At 41.7% G+C, this 27,836-nt stretch overlaps 1 protein-coding gene and 1 pseudogene across 11 annotated transcripts in view; both read right to left on the reverse strand.

Moving 5' to 3' along the window:
* Positions 1-13,063: 13,063 nt before the first annotated feature.
* The window catches only part of TTF1 (transcription termination factor 1), a 33,356-nt gene continuing 18,583 nt past the window's right edge, over positions 13,064-27,836 (reverse strand). For 6 of the 11 annotated variants that reach the window (XR_011432714.1, XR_002803977.2, XR_011432712.1 and 3 more), the window contains 4 exons: positions 22,918-23,007; positions 21,626-21,691; positions 18,061-18,146; positions 13,064-15,200 (listed from right to left, as the gene is read on the reverse strand). Coding sequence is in view for 6 of the 11 variants with exons in the window: in XM_014736242.3 (XP_014591728.2) it covers positions 15,019-15,200; positions 18,061-18,146; positions 21,626-21,691; positions 22,918-23,007 (424 nt within the window). In the remaining 5 variants the exon portion in view is untranslated. The remainder of the gene's footprint in view (positions 15,201-18,060; positions 18,147-21,625; positions 21,692-22,917; positions 23,008-27,836) is intronic. The other 5 variants (XR_011432715.1, XR_011432713.1, XM_070251976.1 and 2 more) reach the window with 1 other exon arrangement.
* On the reverse strand, positions 16,703-17,644 carry LOC106782578 (uncharacterized; annotated as a pseudogene).

Here is a 27,836-nt window from a genome sequence, read left to right on the forward strand (position 1 = left end):
AACCCTTCCTTTTAGCTTTTCGGGGAGTTTGGGATTTGAGCGTTAGCTGCCCTCTCTTCTTGCTCAGCGCTGTGCAAAAATAAAATTTCTACTTTCTTCCACCAAACCCGGCGTCAGAGATTGGCTTGCCGCGCAATGGGTGAGCAAACTCACTTCAGGTTCGGTAACAGGGTGTTCTCAAAAACACTGCAATAAAATTTATGATTACAAAATTAGGAATACAACGAATATGTATTTGGAGTAAATAGCACAAATTACAAGTTTTCAAAATGGGGAAACCCCACAAATATTTTTAAAATCCAGAAAATAGAAATATTTAAGCTGCAAACACGACTCTATAAAAGTTACATATATTGACTTCATACACTTTACCTCCACAATGAGGTTGAAGATCATTTCCTACACAGAGAACACAAAGATAGTTCAGCCTTTTCTCTAGCAAAGCTGATGAAAAATTTTTTAAAAACTTTTTGTTGAGATCATGATAGTTTACAGCCTCGTGAAATTTCAGTTGTACATTATTGTCAGTCGTGTTGTAGGTGCACTGCTTCACCCTTTGTGCCCACCCCCCACACCCCCGTTCCCCTGGTAACCACTAATCTGTTCTCTTTGTCCACATGTTTAACTCCACCTACGAGTGGAGTCATACAGAGATTGTCTTTCTCTATCTGGCTTATTTCACTTAACATAATACCCTCAAGGTCCATCCATGTTGTTGTGAATGGGACGATTTTATCCTTTTTTATGGCTGAGTAGTGTTCCATTGTATATGTACCACATCTTCTTTATCCAATCATCAGTTGATGGGCACTAGGTTGCTTCCACGTCTTGGCTATTGTAAATAATGCTGCGATGAACATAGGGGTGTGTGGGAATTTTGGAATGGCTGATTTCAAGTTCTTTGGATAGATACCCAGTCGTGGGATGGCTGGGTCATATGGTGTTTCTATTTTTAATTTTTTGAGAAATCTCCATACTGTTTTCCATAGTGGCTGCACCAGTTTGCATTCCCACCAGCAGTGTATGAGGGTAAAGCTGATGACATTTTATTAAGATTTTATAAAGTTTTTTTCAAATTAATGATTTTGTTTGATAATGTCATGTAAACTTTTAGGACTGTCAAGGAAAATTTCTATCAAGCTTTTTTTCACATATGAGCTATAAGATTTCAAGCACAAAAAGTTTCTGGTGTAGTGATTGAACCTAAATGCTTAGGAGTGATGACACTTTATTACCAAGTTGTCATAGATGTTGTCATTTTTAGACACATACTGTGTTTTCTATGTCAATACTTTATGTCAAAATTTCCATCCTTTATCCCGTTTGATCATGTGACTCATTCCTCGTTATTATTTGGATTATCAACAATCCAAGAGCCTATTACTCATTACTTATATTTGAAATGGATCTTTTCTTAATGAATTACTGAATTTTTTGTTATGATAATTTCTATTGATTTCATCATCACTCATCTTCTCTTTTGCCTCATATTCCATTAATTTTTGCCAACTTTAGGAAATTTATATACAACAAAATGCACAGATTTTAAGTATATAGTTTGAGGAGTTTTAACAACTCCATAATTTTGTATACACATCTCCAATCAAGATATAAAACATTTTCTCCACCCCAGAAAGTGCCCCTGGGCTACACTTCCCAACACTCACCCAGTGGAACTGCTGCTCTGATTTCTATCACCATATCTATCACCATAGATTAGACTATTCTAGAACTCTTATCAATGGAATGATACATTAGGTAGTCTTTTGTCTGTCTTTTGTTCAACATGCAGTATGTGAGGATCATAGAAGCTGTTGCATGTATCGGCAATTCATTTTTAGTGTGGAGTAGAATATCATTCGATGAATATGCCACAATTTGTTTTTTTCAGTCATCTAATGATGCATATTGCGTGGTTTCAAGTTTTCTGCTATTATGAATAAAGCTGTTATGAACGTTACTGTAAAAGTCTTTTAATGGACATATGTTTTCATTTAACTTGGATAAATATCCAGGAGTGGAATTGCTGGATCACAGGATAGGTGTGTCCTTAATGCTCTGACAACTTACAATAAGTTTTTTTTTTTTTTTAAAGATTTTATTTTTTCCTTTTTCTCCCCAAAGCCCCCCGGTACATAGTTGTGTATTCTTCGTTGTGGGTTCCTCTAGTTGTGGCATGTGGGACGCTGCCTCAGCGTGGTCTGACGAGCAGTGCTATGTCCGCGCCTAGGATTCGAACCGACGAAACACTGGGCCGCCTGCAGCGGAGCGCGCGAACTTAACCACTCGGCCACGGGGCCAGCCCCACAATAAGTTTTCCAAAGTGATTTCACCATCGTAAATTCCCGTAAGCAAAGTGTAAGACTTCCATTTGCTCCACAACACTGTTGACACTTCTTATTGTGAATCTTTTAAATTTCAGTCATCTCGGTGAGTTAAAAGTGTACCTCATTTGTATTTCCCTGATAACTAATTATGTAGTACATCTTGTCACGTGCTTATTGGGAATTAGTGTATCTTCCTTGCGAATTGTCTGCATGAGTCCTTTGACCATTTTTTTTAAAGGACTTAAGTTTTTGAGAGCATTTTTAGGTTCACAGCCAAATTGAAGGTATGCTCCCTGCTCCCACATATACATTGTCTCCTCCGTTATCAACTCCCCCACCAGAGAACGACGTTTGTTACAACTGACAAGCCTACATTGACATGTTGTTATCACCCAGAGTCCACAGGTCACATTAGGGTTCACTCTTTTTTTTTTTTGAGGAAGATTAGCCCTGAGCTAACAGCTGCTGCCAATCCTCCTCTTTTTGCTGAGGAAGACTGGCCCTGAGCTAACATCCATGCCCATCTTCCTCTACTTTATATGGGGGACGCCTACCACAGCATGGCGTGCCAAGCGGTACCATGTCCGCACACGGGATCTGAACCAGCAAACCCTGGGCCACCGAAGCGGAACGTGTGCACTTAAACACTGCACCACCAGGCCAGCCCCTAGGGTTCACTTTTGGTGTTGTACATCTATGGGTTTGGACAAATCTATAATGACATGTATCCATCATTATAATTTCATATGGAGTACTTTCACTGCTCTAAAAATCCTCTGTGCTCTGTCTGCCTATTCATCCCTCACCAATTTCACCCCTGGCAACCACTGGTCCTTTTACTGTCTCCATAGTTTTGCCTCTTCCAGAATGCCATATAATTGGAATCACACAGTATGCAGCCTTTTCAGATTGGCTTCTTTCACTCAGTAATATGGATTTAAGTTTCCTTAATGTCTTTTCATGGCTTGATAGCTCCTTTCTTTTTAGCATAGAATAATATTCCATTGTCTGGAGGTACCACAGTTTGTCCATTCACCTACTGAAGGACATCTTGGTTGCTTCCAAGTTTAAGCAATTATAAATAAAGCTGATATAAACATCCACGTGCAGTTTTTGTGTGCATATAAGTTTTCAGTTCATTTGGATAAACATCAAGGAACATAATTCCTGGGTCATATGGTAAGGGTATGTTTAGTTTTGTAAGAAACCACCAAACTGTCTTCCAAGGTGGCTGTACCATTTTGCATTCCCACCAGCAATAAATGAGAGTTCCTCTTGCTCCACATCCTCGTCAGCATTTGAGTTGTGAGTGTTCTGGATTTTGGTCAGTCTAATAGGTGTGTAACAGTTTTAATTTGCAGTCCTTTGAGGATGTATGATATGGAGTACTTTTTCATATAGTAATTTGCAATCTTTATATCTCCTAGGTAAGGTATCTGTTAAGGTCTTTTGCCTATTTCTTCATTGGGTTGTTTTGTTATTGTTGAATTTTAAGAGTTCTTGGTATATTTTGGATAACAGTGCTTTATCAGATGTGTCTTTTGCAAATATTTTCTCCAAACCTGTGGCTTGTCTTCTCATTCTCTTGATATTGTCTTTAATAGAGCAGAAGGTCTTAATTTTAATGAAGTCCAGCTCTTCAATTATTTCTTTCATGAATCATACCTTTGGTGTTGTACCTAAAAACTCATCACCATACCCGAGGTCATCTAGTTTTTCTCGTATGTTATCTTGTAGGAGTCTTATACTTTTGCATTTTACATTTAGATCTATGATTCATTTTGAGTTAATTTTTGTGAAGGGTGTGAGATCTATGTCTAGCTTCAGTTTTTTGGATGTGGATGTCCAGTTTTCCAGCACCATTTGCTGAAGAGACTATCTTTGCCCCATTGTATTGCCTTTGCTCCTTTGTCAAAGACCAGTTGACTATGGTCAGATCATTTATGGGAGTCTATTTCTAGGCTCGCTGTTCTGTTCCATCTGGTGGTCTGGTGGTTAAGATTCAACAGTGTCACCACGGCAGCCTGGTTCACTTCCTGGTCAGGGAACCATACCACCTGTCTGTTGGTTGTCATACTGTGGTGGTTGCGTGTTGCTGTGATGCTAAAAGCTATGCCACCAGTATTTCAAATACCAGCAGGGTCACTAATGGTGGACAGGTTTCAGTGGAGCTTCCAGACCAGACAGACTAGGAAGAAGGACCTGGCCGCCCACTTCCAAAAAAACTGGCTATGAAAACTCTATGAATAACAGCAGAGCACTGTCTGATATAGCGCCAGAAGATGTGAGGATGGTGCAAAAGGACTGGGCAGAGTGCTGCTCTGCTGTCCACACAGTCGCTAGGAGCTGGAATCGACCCAACAGCACTAACAAAAGCAATTCTACAGATCTACTAGTCTATTCTTTTACCAATACCACACTGTCTTGACTACTGTAGCTTAATGGTAAGTCTTGAATTCAGGTAGTATCAGTCCTCTGACTTTGTTCTTTTCCTTCAATATTGAGTTGGCTATTCTGTGTCTTTTGCTTCTCCATATAAACTTTAGAATCAGTTTGTCCATAGCCACAAAATAACTTGATGGGATTTTGATTGAGATTTCATTGAGTCTATAGGTCAAGTTGGGAAGAACTGACATCTTGACAATGCTGAGTCATCCTATCCATGAACATGGAATATCTCTTCATTTATTTACTTCTTTGGTACCTTTCTTCAGAGTTTTGTAGTTTTCTTCATATAGATCTTGTACATATTTTGTTAGATTTACTCCCAAATATTTCACTGTTGGGGGTGCTAATGTAAAAGCTATTGTGTTTTTAATTTCAAATTTCACTTGTTCATTGCTGGTATATAGAAAAGTGATTGACTTTTGTATATTAACCTATATCCTGCAACCTTGCTATAACTGCTTATTAGTTCCAGGTTTTCTGGGTCAATTCTTTTAACTAAAAAGATTGAATCAGTAATCAAAAACTTTCCAAGAAAGAAAAATCTAGCAAAATATGGCTTCACTGGTGAATTCTACTAGATGTTTAAAGAAGAATTAATGCCGATGTTTCTCAAAGCCTTCAAAAAATAAAAGAAAGAGCACACCTTAACTCATTCTATGATGTTAGCATTATCCTGATATCAAAGCCAGACAAAGCCATCACAATAAAATAAGACTATAGACCAATACACCTTACGAATATAGATGTAAAAATCCTCAACAAAATACTAGCATGCCAAACTCAGCAGCATATTTAAAAGATTATACACCATGACCAAACAGGATTTACCCCAGGAATGCAAGTGTTGTTCAACATATGAAAATCAACCAATGTAATACGCCACATTAATAGAATGGAAGAAAAAGACCAGAAAATCACCCTAATCAATGTAGGAAAAAAAATCTTCTTTCACAAAATTCAACCTCTTTTCATGATTAAAAAAACACTCAGAAAATCAGGAATAGACGAGAACTTCCTCAACATGATAAAGGGCATACATGAAAAGCCCACAGCTAACATACATACTCAGTGGTGAAAGACTAAAAACTTTTCTTCTTACTTAGATGAGGAGCAAGAAAAGGATGTCTCTTTTCACTACTGCTATTCAACATTACTGGAAGTTCTAGCCAGAGCAATTAGGCAAGAAAAGTAGTAAAAGGCATCCATATTGGAAAAGAAGAAGTAAAACTCTCTCTACACACAGATGGCATGATTCCATATATAGAAAACCCAAAGAAAGCACAAAAATACTACTAGAAATAACACTCTTCATCTATCTCTAAACCAGGAACTTACAAATTCTCACTTGTGTTATGGGAACATTCCAAAACATCTTTTCCAATTCAAGTTAAAAACAAGAATTTCTTTATGAAGTTCCCCTAAAACAGATCCTAAAAATGCCCACAGTCCTTCCAATGCCACCTGCCCTAGAAGTGTGATTGGAAAGAAACAGAAATCTAAATCAACTGCAGTTAAAATATTATAGTTTTGAAATGTTTATAAAAACGTTTCAGCTTGTGAATCCATTACTAGAGCTTCTCTCAGCACTTGAGAAAGTGCCCTCATAAATGATGGCCCCTGGAGCTTAAGCTGTGGCGGCTTCATGGTAAGTTCACCTCTGCATCCGTCAATCATTCATTTATTCATCAAATATTTACTATCTAAACTAGAGGGGACAGTGATGAAAATGTCATTGCCTACAATTCTGACGTGGCGTTGTTGTAGATGAAATGTCTGCACGTTCTGTGTCATTGGTAGGTCTGTCTGTCCTCACAGTACCACACTGTCACTGTTGCTCTAATAATTCTTCGTATTTGGCATATGAAGAAATATTCCCACCTTGTTTTTCTTCAAGATTGTATTGGCTATCTTTTTGCTTTTCCATACAAATTTTGGAATTAGTTTATTAATTTCATAACAGATCCTATTGATATTTTTATTTCATTGCATGGAGTCTATAGATCAATTTGGGGAGAATTAACATCTTTAAAATTGAGTCTTCCACTCCATGAATATAGTATATCCATCTCTCCATTTATTTATTTATTTATTTATTTTTTTGAGGAAGATTAACCCTGGGCTAACTACTGCCAATCCTCCTTTTTGCTGAGGAAGACTGGCCCTGAGGTAACATCCATGCCCATCTTCCTCTACTTTATATGTGGGACGCCTACCACAGCATGGCTTGCCAAGCAGTGCCATGTCTGCACCTGGATCTGAACTGGCGAACCCTGGGCCGCTGAGAAGCGGAACATGCGAACTTAACCTCTGCACCACTGGGCCGGCCCCTTATTTGTCTTTTAAAATTTGTTGATATGTTACATATATTTGTTTTGTTTAGAAATATTTTATCAGAGCATTATATCTTTTTAGAACAAGTATTATTTAAAGAAATTATATAAGGTAGTTTTAAAAAAAATCAAATATCAGTATTTACCAATGTTTTGTTTACCTGAAATGTTATTTCATTTGTAAAAAGCATCTCCTGCTACCAAAAAAAATGAGAAACTTTATCAGATTTAACTTTTTATTTTAAAAAAGTCTTAAGTCTTAAGGTAAATATTTTAAGTAGAAAATACGCTCATTTGTAAATAGTTTCATATATTATCTCTGATTTATTTACATCTATTATATTATGTACATGTATTATAACTGGTCCCTTTCATAGGAAATCTGACTAGCTTAATCACTTATATTAAGCATTGTAAAACAAAAGCAAGGGCAAAACGTCTTTAACAAAATACTCTGTATGCAACTACTGAGTATCAAGATATTACTTAGGGTTGTTATGGACTGAAGTGTGTGTCCCGCGGTCCCACCAAATTTATCCGTTGAAATCCTAATCTCCAACGTGACTGTGTTTGGAGACATGGATTGGAGGAAATAATTAAAATTAAATGAAGTCACAAGGGTGGGTCCCCATCCAACAGGACTGATGTCCTTAAAAGAAGAGAAAAAGACACCAGGAGTGTACGCGTGTGCACACACACACACACACACACACAGATGAAAACGCATGTGAGGACACAGCAAGAAGGCACCATCTTCAAGACAAGGAGAGAAGCCTCACCAGAATCCAACTCTGCTGGCACCTTCACTGCGGAATTCCAGCCTTCAGAATTGTGAGAAAATAACTTTTTGTTGTTTAAGCCGCCCAGACTGTGATATACTATTGTGGTGGCCTTTGCAGGCTAATGCAGTGGTTATAATTATCTGCCACGAAACACGTCACAAAATATATTCACTGGATTGTTTTCCAGATTGTAGCTGCCCTTTGGCATCCAAAATAAGGATTTCCCACAAATATAAGTGGCAGTGAAAGTCACTTAAAGATTAGTTTATATCAATTTTTTTTCCTTTTCTTTTTCCCTCCCTGCCTCCTCTGTCAACGGCACCATATCATTAAAAGCATTAAGTACCTGGGATTTATGCCTCAAATCAAGACATCATTTGAGTAATTTCAAATGAGGTACAGCTTTTCGTGTAAAAAAGATGCTTTGTGGTCACAATTACTTCAAAAAACAAATATTTTCAAACAGCCTGACATATCACACTATAGTAACTACAGAAGCATGGTTTGGACACATGGCAATTTTTTAAGTTAGGCAAATGTGAAATGCTAAAAGACGTGGAAAGCAATTCTTCTGTTTAAGAGTAGAGTGCTGAAAAACTCAAGGAATGACTTGATTTTTTCAGTTAACATAGCCAGCCTGTAACAGTACAGCATACTAAATCCTACAGACTTTTGCTAGTACAAATGCAAAGAAGGTAGTACCTTTACAGTTATAAAATTTTGCCAAATCAATAGTCTTTAATACAATAAAATCATACTTTTGTTGAAGTCATATGTTACTTTCATGATAATTTTCATTCTAAAAGTATGATTTAAATACCAAATCAAGACATTGTGGGTTTTAGTGGTGGGTTTGTAAGATTGCAAGATAGTTTATACGAACTCATATGGCTTTTAAAAGGATATAATTTCTCCACTTAAAGTGAATTCCCTCATGCAAGCTGTTGAAGTTTAATATAGCAGAGCAATTATGTGCATAGAAAATATGACTCTCCTTTATTCTATGGTTGGTCCAAAACCAGGTAGTTTCAATGCATGAAAATCTTCAAAATTCTACCTTAAAGAAATTCAACTGTATCTAAACTTTTTCCAAATATTTTATAGTTTTTTGCATAGAGAACTTGCACTTATTTCATTAGATTAATTCCTAGGAATCTGACAGTCTTTGATGTTATTATCAATGGTGACCATAGCGGGCAGAATAACAGTCCCCCAAATATGTCCACACCTTAGTTCCCAGAGTCTGTGACTGTTACCTGACATAACGAAAGGGACTTAATGTTTACAGATGGAATGAAGGCTGTTAATTAGCCAACTCTAAACTAGGGGGATCATCTGGGTGGGCCCAGTTTAATCACATGAGCTCTTAAAGCCGAAGACCGAGGCAGAAGAGTGGGTCAAAGAGGCGCTGCATGAGGAGGACTCGATCGCCCTGCTGGCTTGGAGATGGAGGAAGGGGGCCACGAGCCAAAGAATGCGACAGCCTCTACAAGTGGGGAATGACCTTCAGTTTCTATTTAGCAAGAAAACAGCTCTGCAACCACAGGGAACTAAATTCTTCTAACAAGCCAGATGAGTAGGAACCGGATTCTTTCCTGGAACCTCCAGAGGAGAATGCAGCCCCGCTGACCTCCTGATCTCAGCCCTGTGGGACCCCTACAGAACAACTGACCTACGGGACTGTAAGGTCATACCTCTGAGTGGTTTTAAGCCACTATGTCTGCGGTAATTCGTTATGGCAGCATAGAAATTTAATACAGATTTATCTAAGTTTTTAAATTTTCTGTTTGCCACCTATAAGTATAGATAGGGAATTGATTTTTATACGTTGATCTTGTCTCTAGCAACTTCACTTAATTAAGGAATTAATCTATTAATTCCAATACATTCTCTCTAGATTCTTTTGGATTTCCTACATTCACAATTGAATCATTTTCGGATAATGGCAGTTTTATATCTTCATTTCCAATCCATGTAGCTTTTCCTTTTCTTGCTTGACTGTACCGGCTGGATAATGCTCAGAAGTGTGGAGTAGGCATCCTTCTCTCTCTTAATCTCAAAGGAAAAAATTTCAATGTTTCACCTTTAAAAATAATATTTACTGCAGGTTTTTACAGATACCCTTTATCGGGTTGAGGAAGTTGCCTTCTACTCTTATTAGATGAATTTGTAATTTATCAAATGCAATTTCCTTATTTTCTGACCCCACATACAGTTTTGATTCTTTATTAACATGGTGAATTGTACTGATGGGTTTCCTTTCTTTCCCCCCTTAAAAATCTTTTTTGTGGTGTGAGGGAAGCAGGGGCCTAAAGAGGGTTGGAAAGATAATCAACGGCACATCGTGCAGAACCTTTGTAGACACCATGACAGAGTTTGAATAATATCCCAAAGTGCAGAGGGAAACCATCTGAAGGATTCTAAACAGGGTGGCAATACGACCAATTTTGCAGCTGTGGGGAGTACAGATTGGAGACGGGCCAGTAGTGGAAGCAGGGAGACCAGTGTGGTTCAGACAGAGGATGACGTCTGAGATCATGGTAGATGGGGGTGGAGGTGGATAGATTCCAGGTGAGTGTTTGGAGGCAGAATTGATGGGGTTTGCTACCAGTCTGATGTGGAGGTACTGGGGGAAAGGACGGCAGCAAGGACGGAGGACTCCTAGGTTTCTGACTTGAACAACCAAGTGAACAATACTACTACTGATACAGATGAGAAAGCCTGGGGACGGATGACAGACTCTGAGGTGTGTGGGGGCGACTAAAACGTTGTTTGTTAATATGTTAAACCTGAGATGTAAGACATCTAAATGGAGATCGCAGGAAGGCAGATAACTTTTTTAGCCTGGAGTTCAGGGCAGTATCTGACCTATATCTACAAATTTGGGAGCCATCAGCATACAGATGTTATTTCAAGGCATCAGGAGAAGGTGAAGAGCCCAAAACATTTAGAACTTGGGTGCAGTGGGAGGAGAGAAGCAGAAAGTGCTAATTGATTCCACGTGTATATAAGCATATATATAATATACATATTTAAGGATGGGTAATAGTACAGCTTTAATCTCCTGATCTAGAAGAGGAGAGACTAACAATTTAGAAGGATCAGCAAAGGGTCAAAATCTCTGAGATAATGTAAGGGGACAGGCTGCAAGGCTCAGGTGTAGGGAATCAGCTTGTGGTAGGAGAAATGAGTACAGATGGAGGTAGGTTTGTCTGGTTGGTGGAGGGAAGAGGGAATTGATGTCCCATGGCTTCAATTTTCTCAATGAATCATGAAAATGGCAGAAAAGGGGTGTGAGAAGGTTGAATGTATAAGATAAATGATGTGGGGAAAAGAACAGTAAGCCTATTAGAGAATCAAAGTAGAGTCCTTTGGGAATACTGTGTCCATTTGAGGTCTACATCATGCAAGTGAAACCAGCCAGCTCAGTTGTGTGATTTTCTTGTAGAACATTCAGCTCTTCAGGTGCAGGTAGGAGGCAGATGGAAGGGCTCACCCAGGTCTGGGATCTTGAACAGGGAAGTACCACAGAGGGAGAGAACAAAGAGCCGCGTGTTAGAAGAGGACCGTAATGACGGACTAGGAGAGCATAGGCCAGGAGTGGGCTGACGGATGGAGGGAGTGTTTAATGAGGGTGAAGAATTGTGACTTTGGCGTGTATTCCTGGAAACAGTGTTTAGAAAGTGATGGACTGTGTTGCCTCCAAGAAAACAGGCACCAAGTCTGCACTGTTCCCTCTTGCATTGTTAGCTCCTTACAGCAGCAGGCTCACTGTGTGTGGTCAGTGACACTTGTTGAACCGAATGTAGAGTTGGGAAAAGAATCGATGTCTTGGTCTGATTAGGACATTCATTTTTTACCTCATCTATGCTGCGGAGTTTTGGACCTCTCTGTTGGGTAACGAAGTCTATAAATCAAGATAAATAGCTGAAAAGCATGCTTATTGAAAAATGCGAAATGACCAAGAACTGGGCCAAGAACTCAAATAACGCACAGTCAAGGGTGTTTAAAGACAATTTTATTTGTCCCTTGGTCTTGTGAGGTAGGTATCTTTTTCTCTTTACCTTTGCTAACTTTCTGAGTCTACTCATCCTCTTCCACTTCTTCCCAAGTACAGACATTACATAAGGTTTCCTCTTCTGCCCTCTTCTCACTCTCAGTAGGGGCTGTCCATTTCATGGCTTCAACTCTCACCTTCATGGAGCTAACAAACAAGTCCATATTTCTAGTGTAGCTTTTTCTTTTCTTCTGTCCATTCTCTTCACACCACAGGCTGGGGCTCTCTTCAAATGTGCCCCATCGGTACCGCAGTCTGCAGAGCCCAAACCAAACTCATGTTTTCCCCTTACAACCTTCTCTTCTCCTGGACCTGCTTTTGACATACACAGTCTACCCTGCCCTGCTTCTTCCAAATTCCTGGATTCTTATATGTAAAAAGGGTGCTTGGCAAAGGTAAGGCTTGTAATGGTAGACTCTTTCCTTTGAGGGGAGGGCATGGAGATAGAGGTGAGGAAAAGTTATAAAAATAAAACTTGTACAAAGCACACAAGTTTATTGGGTAAAATTCATAGCACAGGTAATCACTCACTGTCAAGCACATCCGTGGTTGCTTCCTCAGAGTCCAGTCACCTCTTCTGCTAATGGGACCCTGATTTTCCACTGGTGTATTTACTCTCTCAGCCGCTCAAGGCATGTTGAGCTAAATCTCAGCCCCAGAGATGAGCCCAGATTGGCTGAAGACAATCCTATCTCCCTGGTCATAGTGCTGATTCAGAGTTGGGCACAAGCTCTAATTGGGACACTAGGAGCAAAACCCAGGACTGAAGTAAGCGCTTTCGGGACAGATCTTCTTTCTTCCTCTGAATGGGGAATAGGATTGCTGCAATCTGTGACTACATCAAGGCATCCCTCGGGGCCAAGGGGCACCCCCTGTGTGGACTGAAGATGAAATGGACTCTCGAGAAGGGAGAGCAGAGAATCAGCAAGAAACCACATCTTTGGTGACTCCAAGTAGCTGGATCAATCCTTACTTAAAACGAGCACTCCCTCTGACTTCCAGTAGTGAGAGTTCCTGGATTCCGTAGAGCTATCTGAGTCCGATTTTCTGGCACTTGCAATCGGCAGTTCTAATGTATAAACTCACAATCCCAGCGCCCAGAGAGAACCACTGCCAACATTTTGGGTTTAATTCTTCCATACATTTTAATGCATCTATATACACACAATTTCCTTTACTGTTTTACTTTTACAAAACTAAGAAAATATAGATACTTTTCTGAAATATTTCAGTTGATAATATTGTTTACCTCTTTTTATGTTAACCAAATCTATCATTATTAATTACTGCATAATATTCCATTCTAGGAATATACCATAATTTAACAAATTTCCTGTTAAGGTACATTTACATTTTTTCTACTTTTCGTATTATAAATGTGTCACTGTTGTACACTAGTTCTATTATTTCTTTAGGTCCTAGAAGTGAAATTCCTGGATCACAGAAGATGTACATTCTTCGGGCTCTGATGTAGTTTCCCAGATTGTCCTCTAAAAGGAACGCACAATTTATATCCTATCAGCACGGAGATTAGTATGTCTATTGGACAGAGGGAGGTGACGAAAGGTGAAATGCTGGCTAAAAAGAAAACATTCATCTGTTTACTGAATATTTATTGAGTGTCTATTATTTGTAAAACACTGTGACAAGTGCTGGGGATAAATGGTGACCAAGGAGTCCTACACTTGTTTCTCTGCATTCTTCCTTTCCCAGTTATGGCAGGTTTGGGAAAATGTCTAGCTTTCTGGATAAATTAACCACCACCACCTGTCCTGATGTCACATAAATGACATCAGAGAGAACACTCAGGAGACAGTGGAGTTGCATGTTGGCACAGATGGTGACCTCGCTGTAGGGGATATCATTCACCCACCCCTTCCCTCCTATGCTCTCCTGTACGGATGTGGTTAGAAGCCTGGAAACTTGCTTTCTCTTGCCAGCAGGATTCAGCCAAGGGGCTGCCCAGGGGAGGCACTTGTGAGAGCCTAGAAGGCAGGAGGGAGGCAGAGGCTGTTGGGTTCCAGGGAGACACAGGCACCTGTTGAGGCCGTGTGGCAGAGAAGGGACACAGCTGCAAAGGCAGCAGCAGCAGCAGGCAACCCAGAGTTTGCAGAAGCGGCACGGGGGCACATTAGCTGGGGCACACAGGGGCTGCAGCAGCTTCCCCTCACTTCCCACTGCTGGGTAATTCACCCTTCCTCTCTTTCATCCTTTGTCCTGTTTAACAATTTTATAACCTAAATCTCTACATTAAATCCTTCTCTGTTTGAAATATCTAGAATGGTTTTGCTTTCCTTACTGATGGAATAGCCCAACGTTAAAATTATTCCCTTGGGCATGAGTCTTTCCTGAGATCCACACAGCATCTTTCAATAAGTCTAACAGAGCCAGTTTTTCTATAAACAATGGAAGAGACTGCTGGTTGATTTGTTTTTTCCCCAGTTGAACACCAGGTGAATTCAGTGAGTGGCTTTGAGAGGGCGTCCTGTATGAAAAATATGTATCTTTAAACATGAGAATCACACTCAGGAAGGTGAGATACGCACATGACAAGTACATGGGAACTGAAACCAGTCTGAGGGAACAGCAGATCCACAACTTCCCTCTAAAACTTAGCGAATACTTATATACACTGAGAACATATGTATGAACCGGAAAAACAGAAAGCAAAATGGCATGCATCATTAAGATCGTTACCCTTCTCACATGTGCTGAGCGCCATTACAGCTGAACCCACGCAATGAAACGTCCATAGGCCGTGACTCTACCCTCTGCTGCAATCAGAGGGACGTGGGATACTGTTGTTTTATAAAAACCATTAGTTGTAACTATTTTCAGTACAATGGTACAGAAATATTAAATCAACGTATATGCTCCTCTTTCTTTTCGCACTCAAATAAACTCAAGTATGAACACGTTAATCAATTTTTAATGCAACACAATATAAGCTGTCATTTTCACGCCCTTCCTTTGGCCACTGGACCTTCTTTAATCAACAGTGATACTGAAAATAGCTTTGCTGACCCATGTATATAACCACCAAACCTAGAAAAATGGACATCAGGATCATCCGCTTAACTTCTGTCATCTACGTCTTCTCCGTCACTGTCGTCGTCGCAATGGAAGATGTCTCTGAACAGGAAGACTTGCCTGGGGGCTGCAGGAGCCTGCACTTTAGTCCCTTTTCTCTCCAGCTTCTTCTCTAACTTTTCTTTAAGCAACGGTAGACTGGTCTCATAAAGGTAGTCTATAATCTCTAAAGAAAAGAAATTTAATTTTTTTTAAATATTAATGCACACTTTTTATTATGTTAAAATCAGGCAATGGTCTGACTATAAAAAGGCTGCTTATGGAATACTGTTAAACTTTACTTACAGGATGTTAAATCCTCAGAACTAAGGTATTCCCTAGAAAAAGATTAACGGAAACATCAATTGCCTTTCAGACTTGATAGCTGCTGCTTCAAAAGGTGGTTTCACACAAACACTCAATTAAAAAAAAACTTTAGAACACGATGAATTGCTTTTACTTCAGTATGCATCCACACTTCAGCATTTGGTGGTCCTGAACATAAAAGTGGAAAAACGCAGCACTTTGCCAGGAAGCCAAGCTCGTCAATGTCGGGGGTCTGCCGTGCACACCGAGCTCTTTCTTAATCCCCGCTGAGGACCATGAGAAGCGGCAGCACCAAAACCAAAATATGCACCGAATAAGGTTCTTTTTGTTCCAGTTGTCAGATTCCACACTAGACCCAAGTGGACTGCAAGGAGGACCAAACGAGAGCCCTGTTTAAGCTTCTGCAATTTTCAAAAGCAAAGGCAATTACGGGCAAAGGAAACAATTCATTCAGAGGGATGGTGTGTGCCTACAAGCGTCTTCTGTGGCCTTTCTCCAAGTTTAACCACCAAGGACTTTGAGGGCTGGCAGGTCTGAGCAACCCCGGTGACTGTTTTCACCTTATCAAAACCTGAGCTAAAAAAAACGCATCCGCTGATGGTGACAGCAGAGGGTGGCAGGGCTGAGGACCCAATATTCATTTCCTAGGCTGGGGGAGAGTAAATAAATGTGGTTCCAAACTAAACAAGGGAGGCCAGAGACTTTCCAACCTCACCTGATGCCTTCTGGCCAAAGCAAGGAAGCATCACGGAAAGTGCTGGGTGGGGACGGTGAGAAAAGGGACTTGAGGAGGAGGAAGAAAAAAGCAGCGCCCCTCGATAAAGGTAGGGGGAGAAGATATGGGGAAAGCCCTGCATTCCTTCCCAAAGGCCAGTTTCAGAGGGGAGCAGAGGGGGTTACAATCTGCACTTTGGCCAAGGGTGGTAGTGGAGAGTGCGGAAAGGACTATGGCTCAGAAGGAGGGTGTCACTTAAGACTTAAAGAAAGAAACCAGGGGTGCAGATGAGCACCCACACCCAGCAGGAGTCCCACAGGCTGTGACCTGACACCTTCATATCTGCTCTAACCAGCCGCCCCGAGCTGGAGGGCAGTTGCAGCGGGGGCAGGGGAGGCCAGGGGTGGGCAGGGGACGGCAGAGGCCCAGGCCGTGGAGGCAGCAGCAAGGTGATTGTGTGACGTGCCTTTTCACAGTTGAGTTAGATGTGCCCACCGGCGACGATGGGAATCAATTTAAACACACTTTCCTGATCCCAAAAGTTCAGCTATGTGGACTGCGGTTACACTTGACAGGATGATTTATCACACAGTAAGCACAACTCAAGTATTTCAAATGGACGAAAACTAGTATCACTTATAGCATCTTAAGGTAAATTGCCTTTGAATGGGAGCGTCCTTTCCAGCACTTTGAGGTCTACAAGACGTATCTAGAAAATTTACTACTGTGTAAAATGAAGACTGCTTAAATGGAATGGGGGCGGGGAGGGCCTGCGGTTTCTCTGTGATCAATTGCTGTAACGCTGTCCTTCAGGCGGCTGAGGGTGTTTCACATTTTCTTCAGACATCGTTAGGCGCCGAAGCTCTTGCAGGACAACTTCGATGCTGTGTGAATTCTGCCACTTCGCCAGCACTGATACAGCTCTTGGGTCCACCACTCCACTGGAACTATTAACTCCATTCATATTAATTTTTGTTACAAATCTTACAAAGGGGGGTGCTTCTGGGTATTTAGGTCCACATTCTATTTTAAGGCTGTGTATTCAGTTTTCATAAATTGTCCGAGCCCGTGGTGGCTGCCATCTTTCATCCAAGAAATTTAACTTTGAAATTATTTGTACAAGCCTCCTCCTCGGGTCAAAGGACACAGGGCACTGGTGATGGTAATGCACTGCTGTTGGCACCACGTGCCAGATTCTCTTCTAACTGCTTTACTTAGATTCAGTCTTTCAATCCTCGCAAAAACCCTGTGAGGTGGACACTATTGTTAACCCATTTTCAAATGAGGAAACTGAGGCATAAAGACATCATGAAACTTGCCCAAAGTCGTGGAGTCAGTAGGGGCCATGCCACGATTCAAACCCAAGAAGTGATATGTGCTGAATGCAAGAAGTACTTCACCACATTCTGCAGGGCACACGCCACCCGAAGCAGTGGGTCCCAAACGCTGCTGCCGGGCAGGCTGCTGAGATTCTCCGTGAGACCGTCAGAGAGACTCCAGTCTCCGGCCCAGCCCAGAGGCCAGGATCCAGTGTGTCTGGAAGGAGGCCCAGGTATGTGTATTTCTATCAAGTTCCCCACGTGACTCATGATCCAAGTTTGGGAATTACAAGTCTAAACCACCCATAAATGGCTGCAAAGAAGGAACGGGGCATCTTATGTTTTTCCAGGAACAGTGTGTGTGCATGCATGTGGTGTGAGTGCGTGTGTGTGAGCATATATTGTGTGCACATGTGTGTGCAGGATGGCAATCCAAAAGCACTTGCAGTCATTTACTGCATGCTTGCTAAGCAGTGAGAACCCTGGTGACACATTTTACACGTCCACTATTTCATCTTGTACTTTTAAAAGTCCTGTCAGGCTGGGATTATAACTTGCCAATTTTCACCATTTACCACTGAAGAAACTGAGGCTCCCAGAAGGTAAGTCACTTGCCCAAGGTCACACTACCAGCGTGTGGCACCATACGCTGTGTTCTTAACTATCCAAATACTAAAAATACTTACCTGGAAAAGTCTTCTTCTGCCAAAAGGGAACACAGGTAGCTTTCAGCTTATAAAATTTAGTTTGAACATATGATGGAGGAACATCACTTTAGAAAAGAAAAGATAAAAAATGGTGTCAGTTTAAAAATTGGTCATTTCAGTGCTGTGTACTAAGTCCATTGATGAAGGTGAGGTATATAGACATACGTGATAAAAACAAGATGCATGTGAAAAGCTATTGTGCATTTGGTTAAAAAACCACACACAAAAGGAAGAAGAGAATAGTACAAGATGGATTTGGTTTAAATTAGAATACTGTAAATTATGAGTCTAGAAGACGAGGTACAACACTGGCTCATGCGCTGATGCTGACCACATCCTGGGCCCTGCCCTGAGCCTTCCCCGAGCCACAAACAGTCCTCACGACCACTCCACAAGGGACGTACTACTCTTATCCCTTAATTTGGAGATGGGGAAACTGAGGCACAGCCAAGCTGCCCAAGATCTTACAGCTAATAAGGGGTAGAGCTGGGACAACTGGATGGTCTGACTCCAAATTCTCTTAACCACTCTTAACCACTACAGTTAGGATAAACACACGTGGTACAATTCAAAGGCAGATGTCCCCTGATTTCTTATTTTGCGAAGCTAAAAAAGCAGATGGTTACAATGTTTTCGTGAGTCAAATATGTTTTCCATTAATAATAAGTAAGACAGGGGCTGGCCCCGTGGCCAAGCGGTTAAGTTCACACACTCTGCTTTGGCAGCCCAGGGTTTCGCTGGTTTGGATCCTGGGCGCAGACATGGCACTGCTTATCAAGCCATGCTGAGGCCTCCCACATACCACAACCAGAAGAACCTACAACAGGAATATACAACTATGTACTGGGGGGCTTTGGGAAGAAGAAGAAGAAAATACAAATAAATAAATAAATAAAGATTGGCAACAGATGTTAGCTCAGGTGCCAATCTTAAAAAAGAAAAAAAAGTAAGACAGAATCAACTGAATCTTAAATTGCTTTTTAAATTGAAAATCACTAACTTCACTTCCTGGACACTTCTTCTTAAACAATAAAAGCACGACTAATTTGTTTCAATAATTAACTAAACTGGTGGCTAAAATGATTAGCATGAATAATTCTCTCTGTTAAGTATGCAGAGGTAGAAGATGACTGGGTTCTTTCAACCTCTTCATCTCAGCAACCACTAACTGAACCCCGCTGTGTGCCAGGCACCAGGCTAGGAATCTTCTGTGCCTTACCTCCTTTAGTCCTCATTACGGTCCTATTAAACCCATTTTGTAGATGAGGAAACCGAGGCTCAGAGACAAGTTAGGGAACGAGCTCCCAAGGACTGCTAAATAAAGAGTGGAGTGCCAGGACTCAAGGCCAGGTCTGCCCGACTGCAAAGCCCAAGTGTCAAGGCCTCCATGTCTTCCCTCGTCCCAGCGTGGCGCGCCCAGTGAGACGGCTGCAGACCCAAGCCCAGGCTGTGAGAAGTAACAATAACTGATGTGGACATTTCAAACTAAACAGGTGTTACCTCCCATCAGGTGGAGAGACTTTCTTTAAATCCCGCCTAAATGATTCACAAGGGAGGTCTCAGAATCTGAAGAGATCGCACTTTCAATTATTTTTCACTGTTTTAATTCATTATTAAAACTCTGAGAATATACTACTTCAAACAAAATTTGACTAGATGCCATAATCTATTTTACAGCTTTGAGATTTATAAATTTTAAGTAGAACAATCCATTTTAAACACGTGATTTTACTTAAAATCATTAAAAGCCCCTTTTAAGAAATCACGTGATCTGAAGCAATGTCACAAAATTCACAAAAATTTATTAGAAGAGTCAGATTTTTAAAAAGTGGTTTGTCATTATAAAGGGAAGGATTTGTCCACATGAATACATTTTAGGACAAGAGTTGGTGGGATGCACAGCAGGGTCCCCTTCCTTCAAAGCACCCGACACCCTCAACTCTCAGGGACCCACGATATTGAAGTGTGCACCCCACCCCTCAGATGAGCTAGCAAAGCAAGGGCTTTGGAATCATGGGCATATGTCTGTGACTCCTGGCAGGGCCTGTCATTAAAAGATTCCAATTCTCCAAGTTAAAAAAAAAAGACCTTGTTCTTGGTTCATAATCCCAAGAGATAACTAACTAACCACCACAACCCAGTTTAAACCCTGCTACTGGATCAATGACAACTCCACGCCAGCAGCCACACTTCAGAAAGGTGGCCAGGCTGCAGCAGCCTTGCTCCCCCGGCCACCCTTCCAGAGCTAGCAGCCACACAATCCCTCAACGCCCCATTTCTGAGAGCCCGCCAAGCCCTGAGCCCCAGGATTCTCAACAATGTGCTTTACTTAGAGGGACCGTGCTTTGCAAGCTGGCTCTCCTGTGCTCAACAAGCAGTAAATTCCGCTACTGGGAGCGGTGGCCTCTCTTCAACAGCAGGAACTGACTGAAAGTCCAAGCACCACAGCACTGAAGGCTCACAGTGGAGGTACACAGACAGCTGACGGACAGGTGACAGTTCAATCTCACCCCTCGGGTGAGAAATGCAAAGGGACCCCACACCGAAACTGCTGGAGGAAGCTTGAAAAGGAACAAGATCTTCATATGGTCTCAAAATATCTCCCCACAGCCACTTCATATCACTGAGAGACACACTGTTACTTTTAAACAGTGGGAAATGTGACAGACGCCACCAGAACCAAATGACCACAATCAGAACCACGTGTCTCATGATGTGCGGTGACGCGGTGATAAAGACACAGCCTCACCTATGTCACAGTCCTGCCTGAAACGCGAAACTCGAAACTAGTCATGAGGAAACATTTGACAAACTCCCACCAAGGGACAGCCTACAAAAAACCAGCCTAAACTCTCCCACGATTTCAACGTCATCAAAGACAAAGGCAGAAGAGCTTTACAGATCGAAAGACACCAAGGAGACACAATAAACGCAATGTGTGCTCCTAGGTTGGATCTCACGTCAGGGGGAAAATGCTATAAAGGACATTATTGGGACAACTGGTGAACTTGAATGTGGACTGTGTTTTAGAGAATAGTATTGTATCAAAGTCAAATTTCCTGACTATGATAACTGTACTGGAGTTATGTAGAATAACATCCTTGTTTAGGACATGGAGCCCACCACCAACTCTCAAATGGTTAAGGGAAAAAATGTTACTCCCTTGGAGAAGGGAGCAGGAGAGGGAGGAACGAACGATGACGCAGATGTGGCAAAATGGTAACAGGCTGATTATGGGCAGATGGTATGTGGGGTTCTTTGTACTTGTCTTCTAACTTGTTAGCTCTTTGAAGCTTTTAAGAGACTTTGCACACATTTCGCTCACTCTTAGGTACCTTTTGTGGGGTTGGAGTGGAAGGAGGGTTGCTTAATATACTTGGCTCAGTATATAGAGTGGGGGTTCCAAATACGTATATAAACACAATTTACAGATGAATTCCATGTGCAGCATGAATTTCAGCTCTGTTCTTTAAAATCTGATAAGCACTCATTTATGAAAAGTCATCTCTTATCTTCTACTTAGCTTAATATTAAACGGTCTTACCCTATGGTACTAGCAAGATCTTCCCAGTCTATTTCATTAGCATCTTCCACATTTATTTCATACAATCTATGAGAAAAAATAAAAACTAAGTTTTCAAGCAAAAATCAGCATGATGGACATCTTCATGAACTTACCGAATATTAAGAGCTGGAAGGCATGACTGTGTTCGCCCCGTTCCAGCTTCCTCATTACACAGGCCCAGGGAGGCTGGCATGCTAACCCAAGTTTAGCCCAAGGTCACTGAGCTAGTGAGCTACAGACCAAAAAGCCATCTGTCTCCTCCTGAGCCCTTTGCATCTCCCACCAAACCATGCTGCTTTCTCTCACACACAAAAAAACACAACTTCACCAATCAATGTAGACACAGAAAGAGCACACGTGTGTGCTCAGCACTTACTATGTGACAGACACTGTTAAGACCTTTACATCTGCTAATTCATTTACCCTCAACACCCCCTGATGAGCTTGGGGAACTATTTCCATTCCACAGATGAGGAAATGGGGCTAAGAGCCTGAGTTATGGCTCAAGGTTTCATGACTAACAGGGGGTGCCATCACTGGAACCCAGACCTGTCTGACTTGAGATGCCCTCCTCACACCTCTAGTCTATGCTGTCTCCCCAGGAGGGAAAAATGGTGGGGTTACACCCAGCTAGACCAGCATAGAGAAGGAGGAAGCCCACCAATGAAGTTAAAGCAGGGGTCATAACAGAGAGCAGGAAGAACAAAGCTGGACAGGGTGGCCAGAATCCAAACGTTTCTTCTGCTCTTGGCTGTTCCTCATCCCGTATGAGCCCAGGTCCATTAGACTCACAGGTTTTGTTAAACAGTCCCACGTCTCCCCTCCTTCAGGGGAGGAGGACTGTGTGGACCAGGAACCCAAAGACAAAACTGAAAACCAAGCAACAGTGACATCAACGTGCTGGAGGGCAGTCGGGCTCTGCCTGAATTATTTACCTCCATGTTCCAGTGGACGGAAATAACTAATACCCACATGAAAACCTTCAAAGGCTAAAATAACTGCATTCATTGAGCGCGTAGTACACTTTACATGCGTTATTTCATTTCTTCTCCCAGCAACACCAAGAGGCAAGTACTAGTATTATCATCCTTATTTTGGATGAACAAACCAAGACCTACAGAGGCAGGGAACACGTCTGAGGTCATATGTGTAGAAAGTGTTGGAACAAGGATTTGAACCTTAGCAATCTTACTGTAGATTCTGCTGTTTATCAACGACTCTTTGGCTACAGAGAAAAACAGTTATAGTAGTGTCACTTTCTTTTTCTGTACCTTTCAATAAGGTTGATTTTGGCCTGCAGGGCATTAACTCCACGGTATACGTCCCGACCATTTGTCATCCTCTTGGTCAGAATTTCCGTCCTATATTAAAAGAAAGAAAAATATAGTTTACTTTCAGGGGTAAAGTTTCCATTAAAATTTCCTCTATTTTTCTCATCTAAATTGCCCTTGTTCAGAACCACTTTGTAACTTTTGCAATGCATTACTGCTAACATTTACCACCATCAAGAATTAACCTATTAAAAAAAAAAAGTGGGGAGTGACATCAGCAACATGGCAGAGTGAGCAGTTTTGTCTCTCCCCCTTCGAATCTACAACTAATTGGACATTCATTGGTCAACAAAGGATATCCACACATAATCTCAGGATGCCTGAGAGAGCCATGCTGCTATACATCGGAAGGTGGATGGACATCCCCCCGGGAGGAGATGGAGATAGGTGAAAACTCTCTGACCCCCAGACAGCCTAGTACCTGCAAGTGACTTTCTTCCAGTGGACATGCTCATAGCATCACCACGCACCAAGGGTGGGCGTGTGTGCACACCAGTGGAGTGACGGTGGAAACAGGTGACTACAGCCCTACCTAAGCCCCCCGTGATTGCCCCTAAAGCTCAGCGGGAAAATCCACAGTCCCACAGCAGCCGCGGAGAAAGCAGGCAAGGGACACCCAGTGAGCCCCTGTGAGTGAACAGTGGCAGGCTGGAGTCCCAGCAAGCCTGCTCCATGGTCCAGGGGAAAATCCACAGTCCCACAGCAGCCATGGGGAAAGCCTCTACTTGGCATTAGCAGAGAGGCCCTGTCCAGCATTCAGAACACAGGGAGGCTCCAGGACAGGAGGATCCCAGGCAGGGCAGCAGCCCACCAGCCACCTCTGACTCATGTACTCCGGCAGTGTTCCAGAGGGGGCAAGGGACACCCAGTAAGCCCGTGTGAGTGGGCAGGAGCGAGTTGGAGCCCCAGTAGCCCTGCTCCGTGGTCCAGGGGGAAAATCCACGGTCCCACAGCAGCCGTGGGGAAAGCCTCTACTCAGCATTAGTGGAGAGGCCCCGCCCAGCATTCAAAAGATGGGAGGCCCTGGGGCAGGAGGATCCCAGGTAGTGCAGCAGCCCAGCAGCTGCCTCTGACTCATGGTCTCCTGCTGTGGCCCAGAGGGGCAAGGGACACCCAGTGAGCCCGTGTGAGTGGGCAGTGGCAGGTTGGAGTCCCAGCGAGCCTGTTCCACAGTCCAGGGGGAAAATCCACAGTCCCACAACAGTCACACCGAAAGCCTCTGCGCAGCATTAGTGGAGAGGCGCCGCCCAGCAATCACAAGGGTGGAAGGCCCTGAGGCAGAAGTAGCACAGCTGGGTGAGCTGACCACAGACTGCAGTAGATACCCATAGCTCTGCTGTGGCCCATAGTGGACAAGTGAGGTCTTGCGGGCCCTGATGGTGACAGAGCTGCAAGTCTAGGTGAACCTGCTCCCGGCTGCTGTCAAAGCCCATAACACCGCTGCAGACCCTAAGGAGGGAGCACGGCTCAGTGGTCTGCAACAGTAGGCACCAGCAACCTGAGGCCCCCTTACAATTGTCCCCACAGCTGATGAGAGACCCCACAGGACCACTGTGACTATGAGGCGGGGCCCAGGTCTGGTCAGCAACAGCTGACAGGGATCCTGATCGGTGCAGATTAAACAGATGCTCCCCCCCAACTCCAGTAGAAGCAAGTGGAAGCAGTAACTAAACTCTGTCTCTATGCAGAGGCACAAATCCACGCCATCGAGCAGTATGAAAAAATATATGAAATCTCCAGAACAGAAGGAAAATGACAAGTACCCAGAAGACAATCCCAAAGACAATGAAATATATAACCTAAATGACAATGAATTCAAAACAGCCATCACTAAAAAGCTCAACGAGTAAAAGAGAATACAGATAGACAACTCAACAAGTTCAGGAGCTATGTCACAAAAGAGCTTGAGACACTATAAAGAAAAGAAAAACCAATCAGAAATATTGGAGATGAAGAACACAATGGAGGAGATTAAGAAAAATCTGGACTCTCTGAACAGTAGGGTCGATAATATGGAGGACAGAATTAGCAATTTGGAGGATAGGAATATAGAAATGCTGCAGATAGAGAAGGAGAGAGAACTAAGACTAAAAGAAATGAAGAAACTCTCCGAGAATTATGCGACTCAATTAGGAAATGCAACATAAGGATTATAGGTATCCCAGAGGGAGCAGAGAAGGAGAAGGGGGCGGAAAGCCTGCTCAAGGAAATAATGGCGGAGAACTTCCCAAACCTGGGGAGAGAGGTGGAACTCCATGTGACAGAACACAATTGATCTCCAAACTTTATGAATGTAAAAAGACCAACCCCAAGGCATATAGTAGCGAAGCTTGCGAAAGTCAATGACAAAGAGAACATACTAAGGGCAGCAAGGCAGAAGAAAATAACCTACAAAGGAACCCCCATAAGGCTGTCAGCAGATTTCTCAGCAGATACCTTACAGGCTAGAAGAGAGTGGAATGATATATTCAAAACCCTGAAGGACAAAAACTTGCAGCCAAGAATACTCTATCCAGCGAAAATATCCTTCAAATATGGTGGAGAAATAAAAACTTTCCCAGATAATCAAAAGTTAAGGGAGTTCAGTGCCACAAGACCTCCCCTACAAGAAATGCTCAGGAAGACCCTCATACTTGAAAAATCAAAAAAAGGAAAGGGGTTACAAAACCCAGAGCAAAGGAGATAAGTAGAAAGACAAGATCAGAAAGCTGCAGCTCTCCATCAGAACAGGTTAGCAAAAGTTAAGTATAACATTAACGATAAAAAGAAGGGAAACACCAAGAATAAATATAATCTTGTCATTTTAACCACAAACTCACAACACAAGAAGAAAAAGAAAAAAAAAATCTGACAATAACAACCTAGAAGGGGAAGAGGAAAGGGATGGAATGTCTTAAGAGGCTATCAGAAAATGGACTATCTCATCTATGAGATGTTTTATACAAACCACCTGGTAACCACTAAACAAATAACAAGAATAAAGACACAAATTACAAATAAGAAGAAAGCCAATACAGAAATCTACCTACCTGAATTACTAGTCCAAAAATCATGGGACGAGAAACAAAGGAAATGTGAGAGAACCGGAAAAACAAGTGATAAAATGGCAGCAGTAGGCCCCCACATTTCAATAATCACCCTAAATGTAAATGGATTGAACTCTCCAATCAAAAGACACAGAGTGGCAGGATGGATTAAATAACAAGACCCAAGAATATGCTGCCTCCAGGAAAAACACCTCAGCCCCAAGGACAAACACAGACTCAGAGTGAAGGGACGGAAGACAATACTCCAAGCTAATAATGAACATAAGAAAGCAGGTGTCACCATACTTATATCAGACAAAGTAGACCTCAAAGCAAAACAGATAAAGAAAGACAAAGAAAGGCAGTTTATAATGCTAAAAGGGACACTCCACCAAGATGACATAACACTTATAAATATATACACACCCAACACAGGAGCACCAAAATTTGTAAAGCAACTATTAACAAAACTAAAAGGAGATATCAACAACAATACAATAATAGTAGGGGACCTCAACACCCCATTAACACCAATGGATAGATCATCCAGACAGAAAGTCAACAAGGAAATTATAGAATTAAATGAAAAATTAGACCAGATGGACTTAACAGATATATATAGAACACTCCATCCAAAAACAGCAGGTTACACATTCTTCTCAAGTGCTCATGGAACATTCTCAAGGATAGACCATATCTTGGGAAACAAAGCAAGCATCAATAAATTCAAGAGGGTTGAAATAATATTAAGCATCTTTTCTGATCATAATGCTATGAAACTAGAAATCAACTACAAGAATAAAGCTGGGAAAGGGGCAAAAATGTGGAGACTAAACAACATGCTACTGAACAAACAATGGCTTACTGAAGAAATTAAGAAAGAAATCAAGTATTATCTGGAGACAAATGAAAATGAAAACACGGCATACCAACTCATTTGGGACACAGCAAAAGCAGTCCTAAGAGGGAAATTCATGGCAATACAGGCTCACCTCAATAAACAAGAAAAAGCTCAGATAAGCAATCTCAAATGACACCTAACAGAATTAGAAAAAGAAGAACAAACAAAGCCCAAAGTCAGTAGAAGGAGGGAAACGATAAAAATTAGAGCAGAAATAAACGATATTGAAACAAAAAAGACAGTAGAAAGGATCAATGAAACAAAGAGTTGGTTCTTTGAAAAAATAAACAAAATTGACAAACCCTTAGCCAGACTCACTAAGAAAAAAAGAAAGAAGACTCTAATAAATAAAATTAGAAACGAGAGAGGACAAATCACAACGGATACCACAGAAATACAAAGGATCGTAAGAGAATACTATAAAAAACTATATGCCAACAAATTGGACAACCTAGAAGAAATGGATAAATTCTTAGACTCTTACAACCTCCCAAAACTGAAGCAGGAAGAAATGGAGAATCTGAATAGACCAAACACAAATAAAGAAATTGAAACAGTAATCAGAAACCTCTCCAAAAATAAGAGTCCAGGACCAGACGGCTTCTCTGGAGAATTCTACCAAACATTCAAAGAAGATTTAATACCTATCCTTCTCAAAGTATTCCAGAAAATTGAGGAAGATGGAGCACACCCTAACACATTCTATGAAGCCAACATCACCCTGATCCCAAAACCTGACAAGGACAACACAAAGAAGGAAAACTACAGGCCAATATCACTGATGAACATAGATGCAAAAATCCTCAACAAAATTTTGGCAAACCAAATACAACAATACATTAAAAAGGCTATACACCACGATCAAGTGGGATTTATACCAGGGACACAGGGAAGGTTCAACATCCGCAAGTCAATCAACGTGATACACTACA

The sequence above is a fragment of the Equus caballus genome, chromosome 25 (genome assembly GCF_041296265.1).
Source record: "Equus caballus isolate H_3958 breed thoroughbred chromosome 25, TB-T2T, whole genome shotgun sequence".
In the NCBI taxonomy this organism is placed as follows: Eukaryota; Metazoa; Chordata; class Mammalia; order Perissodactyla; family Equidae; genus Equus; species Equus caballus.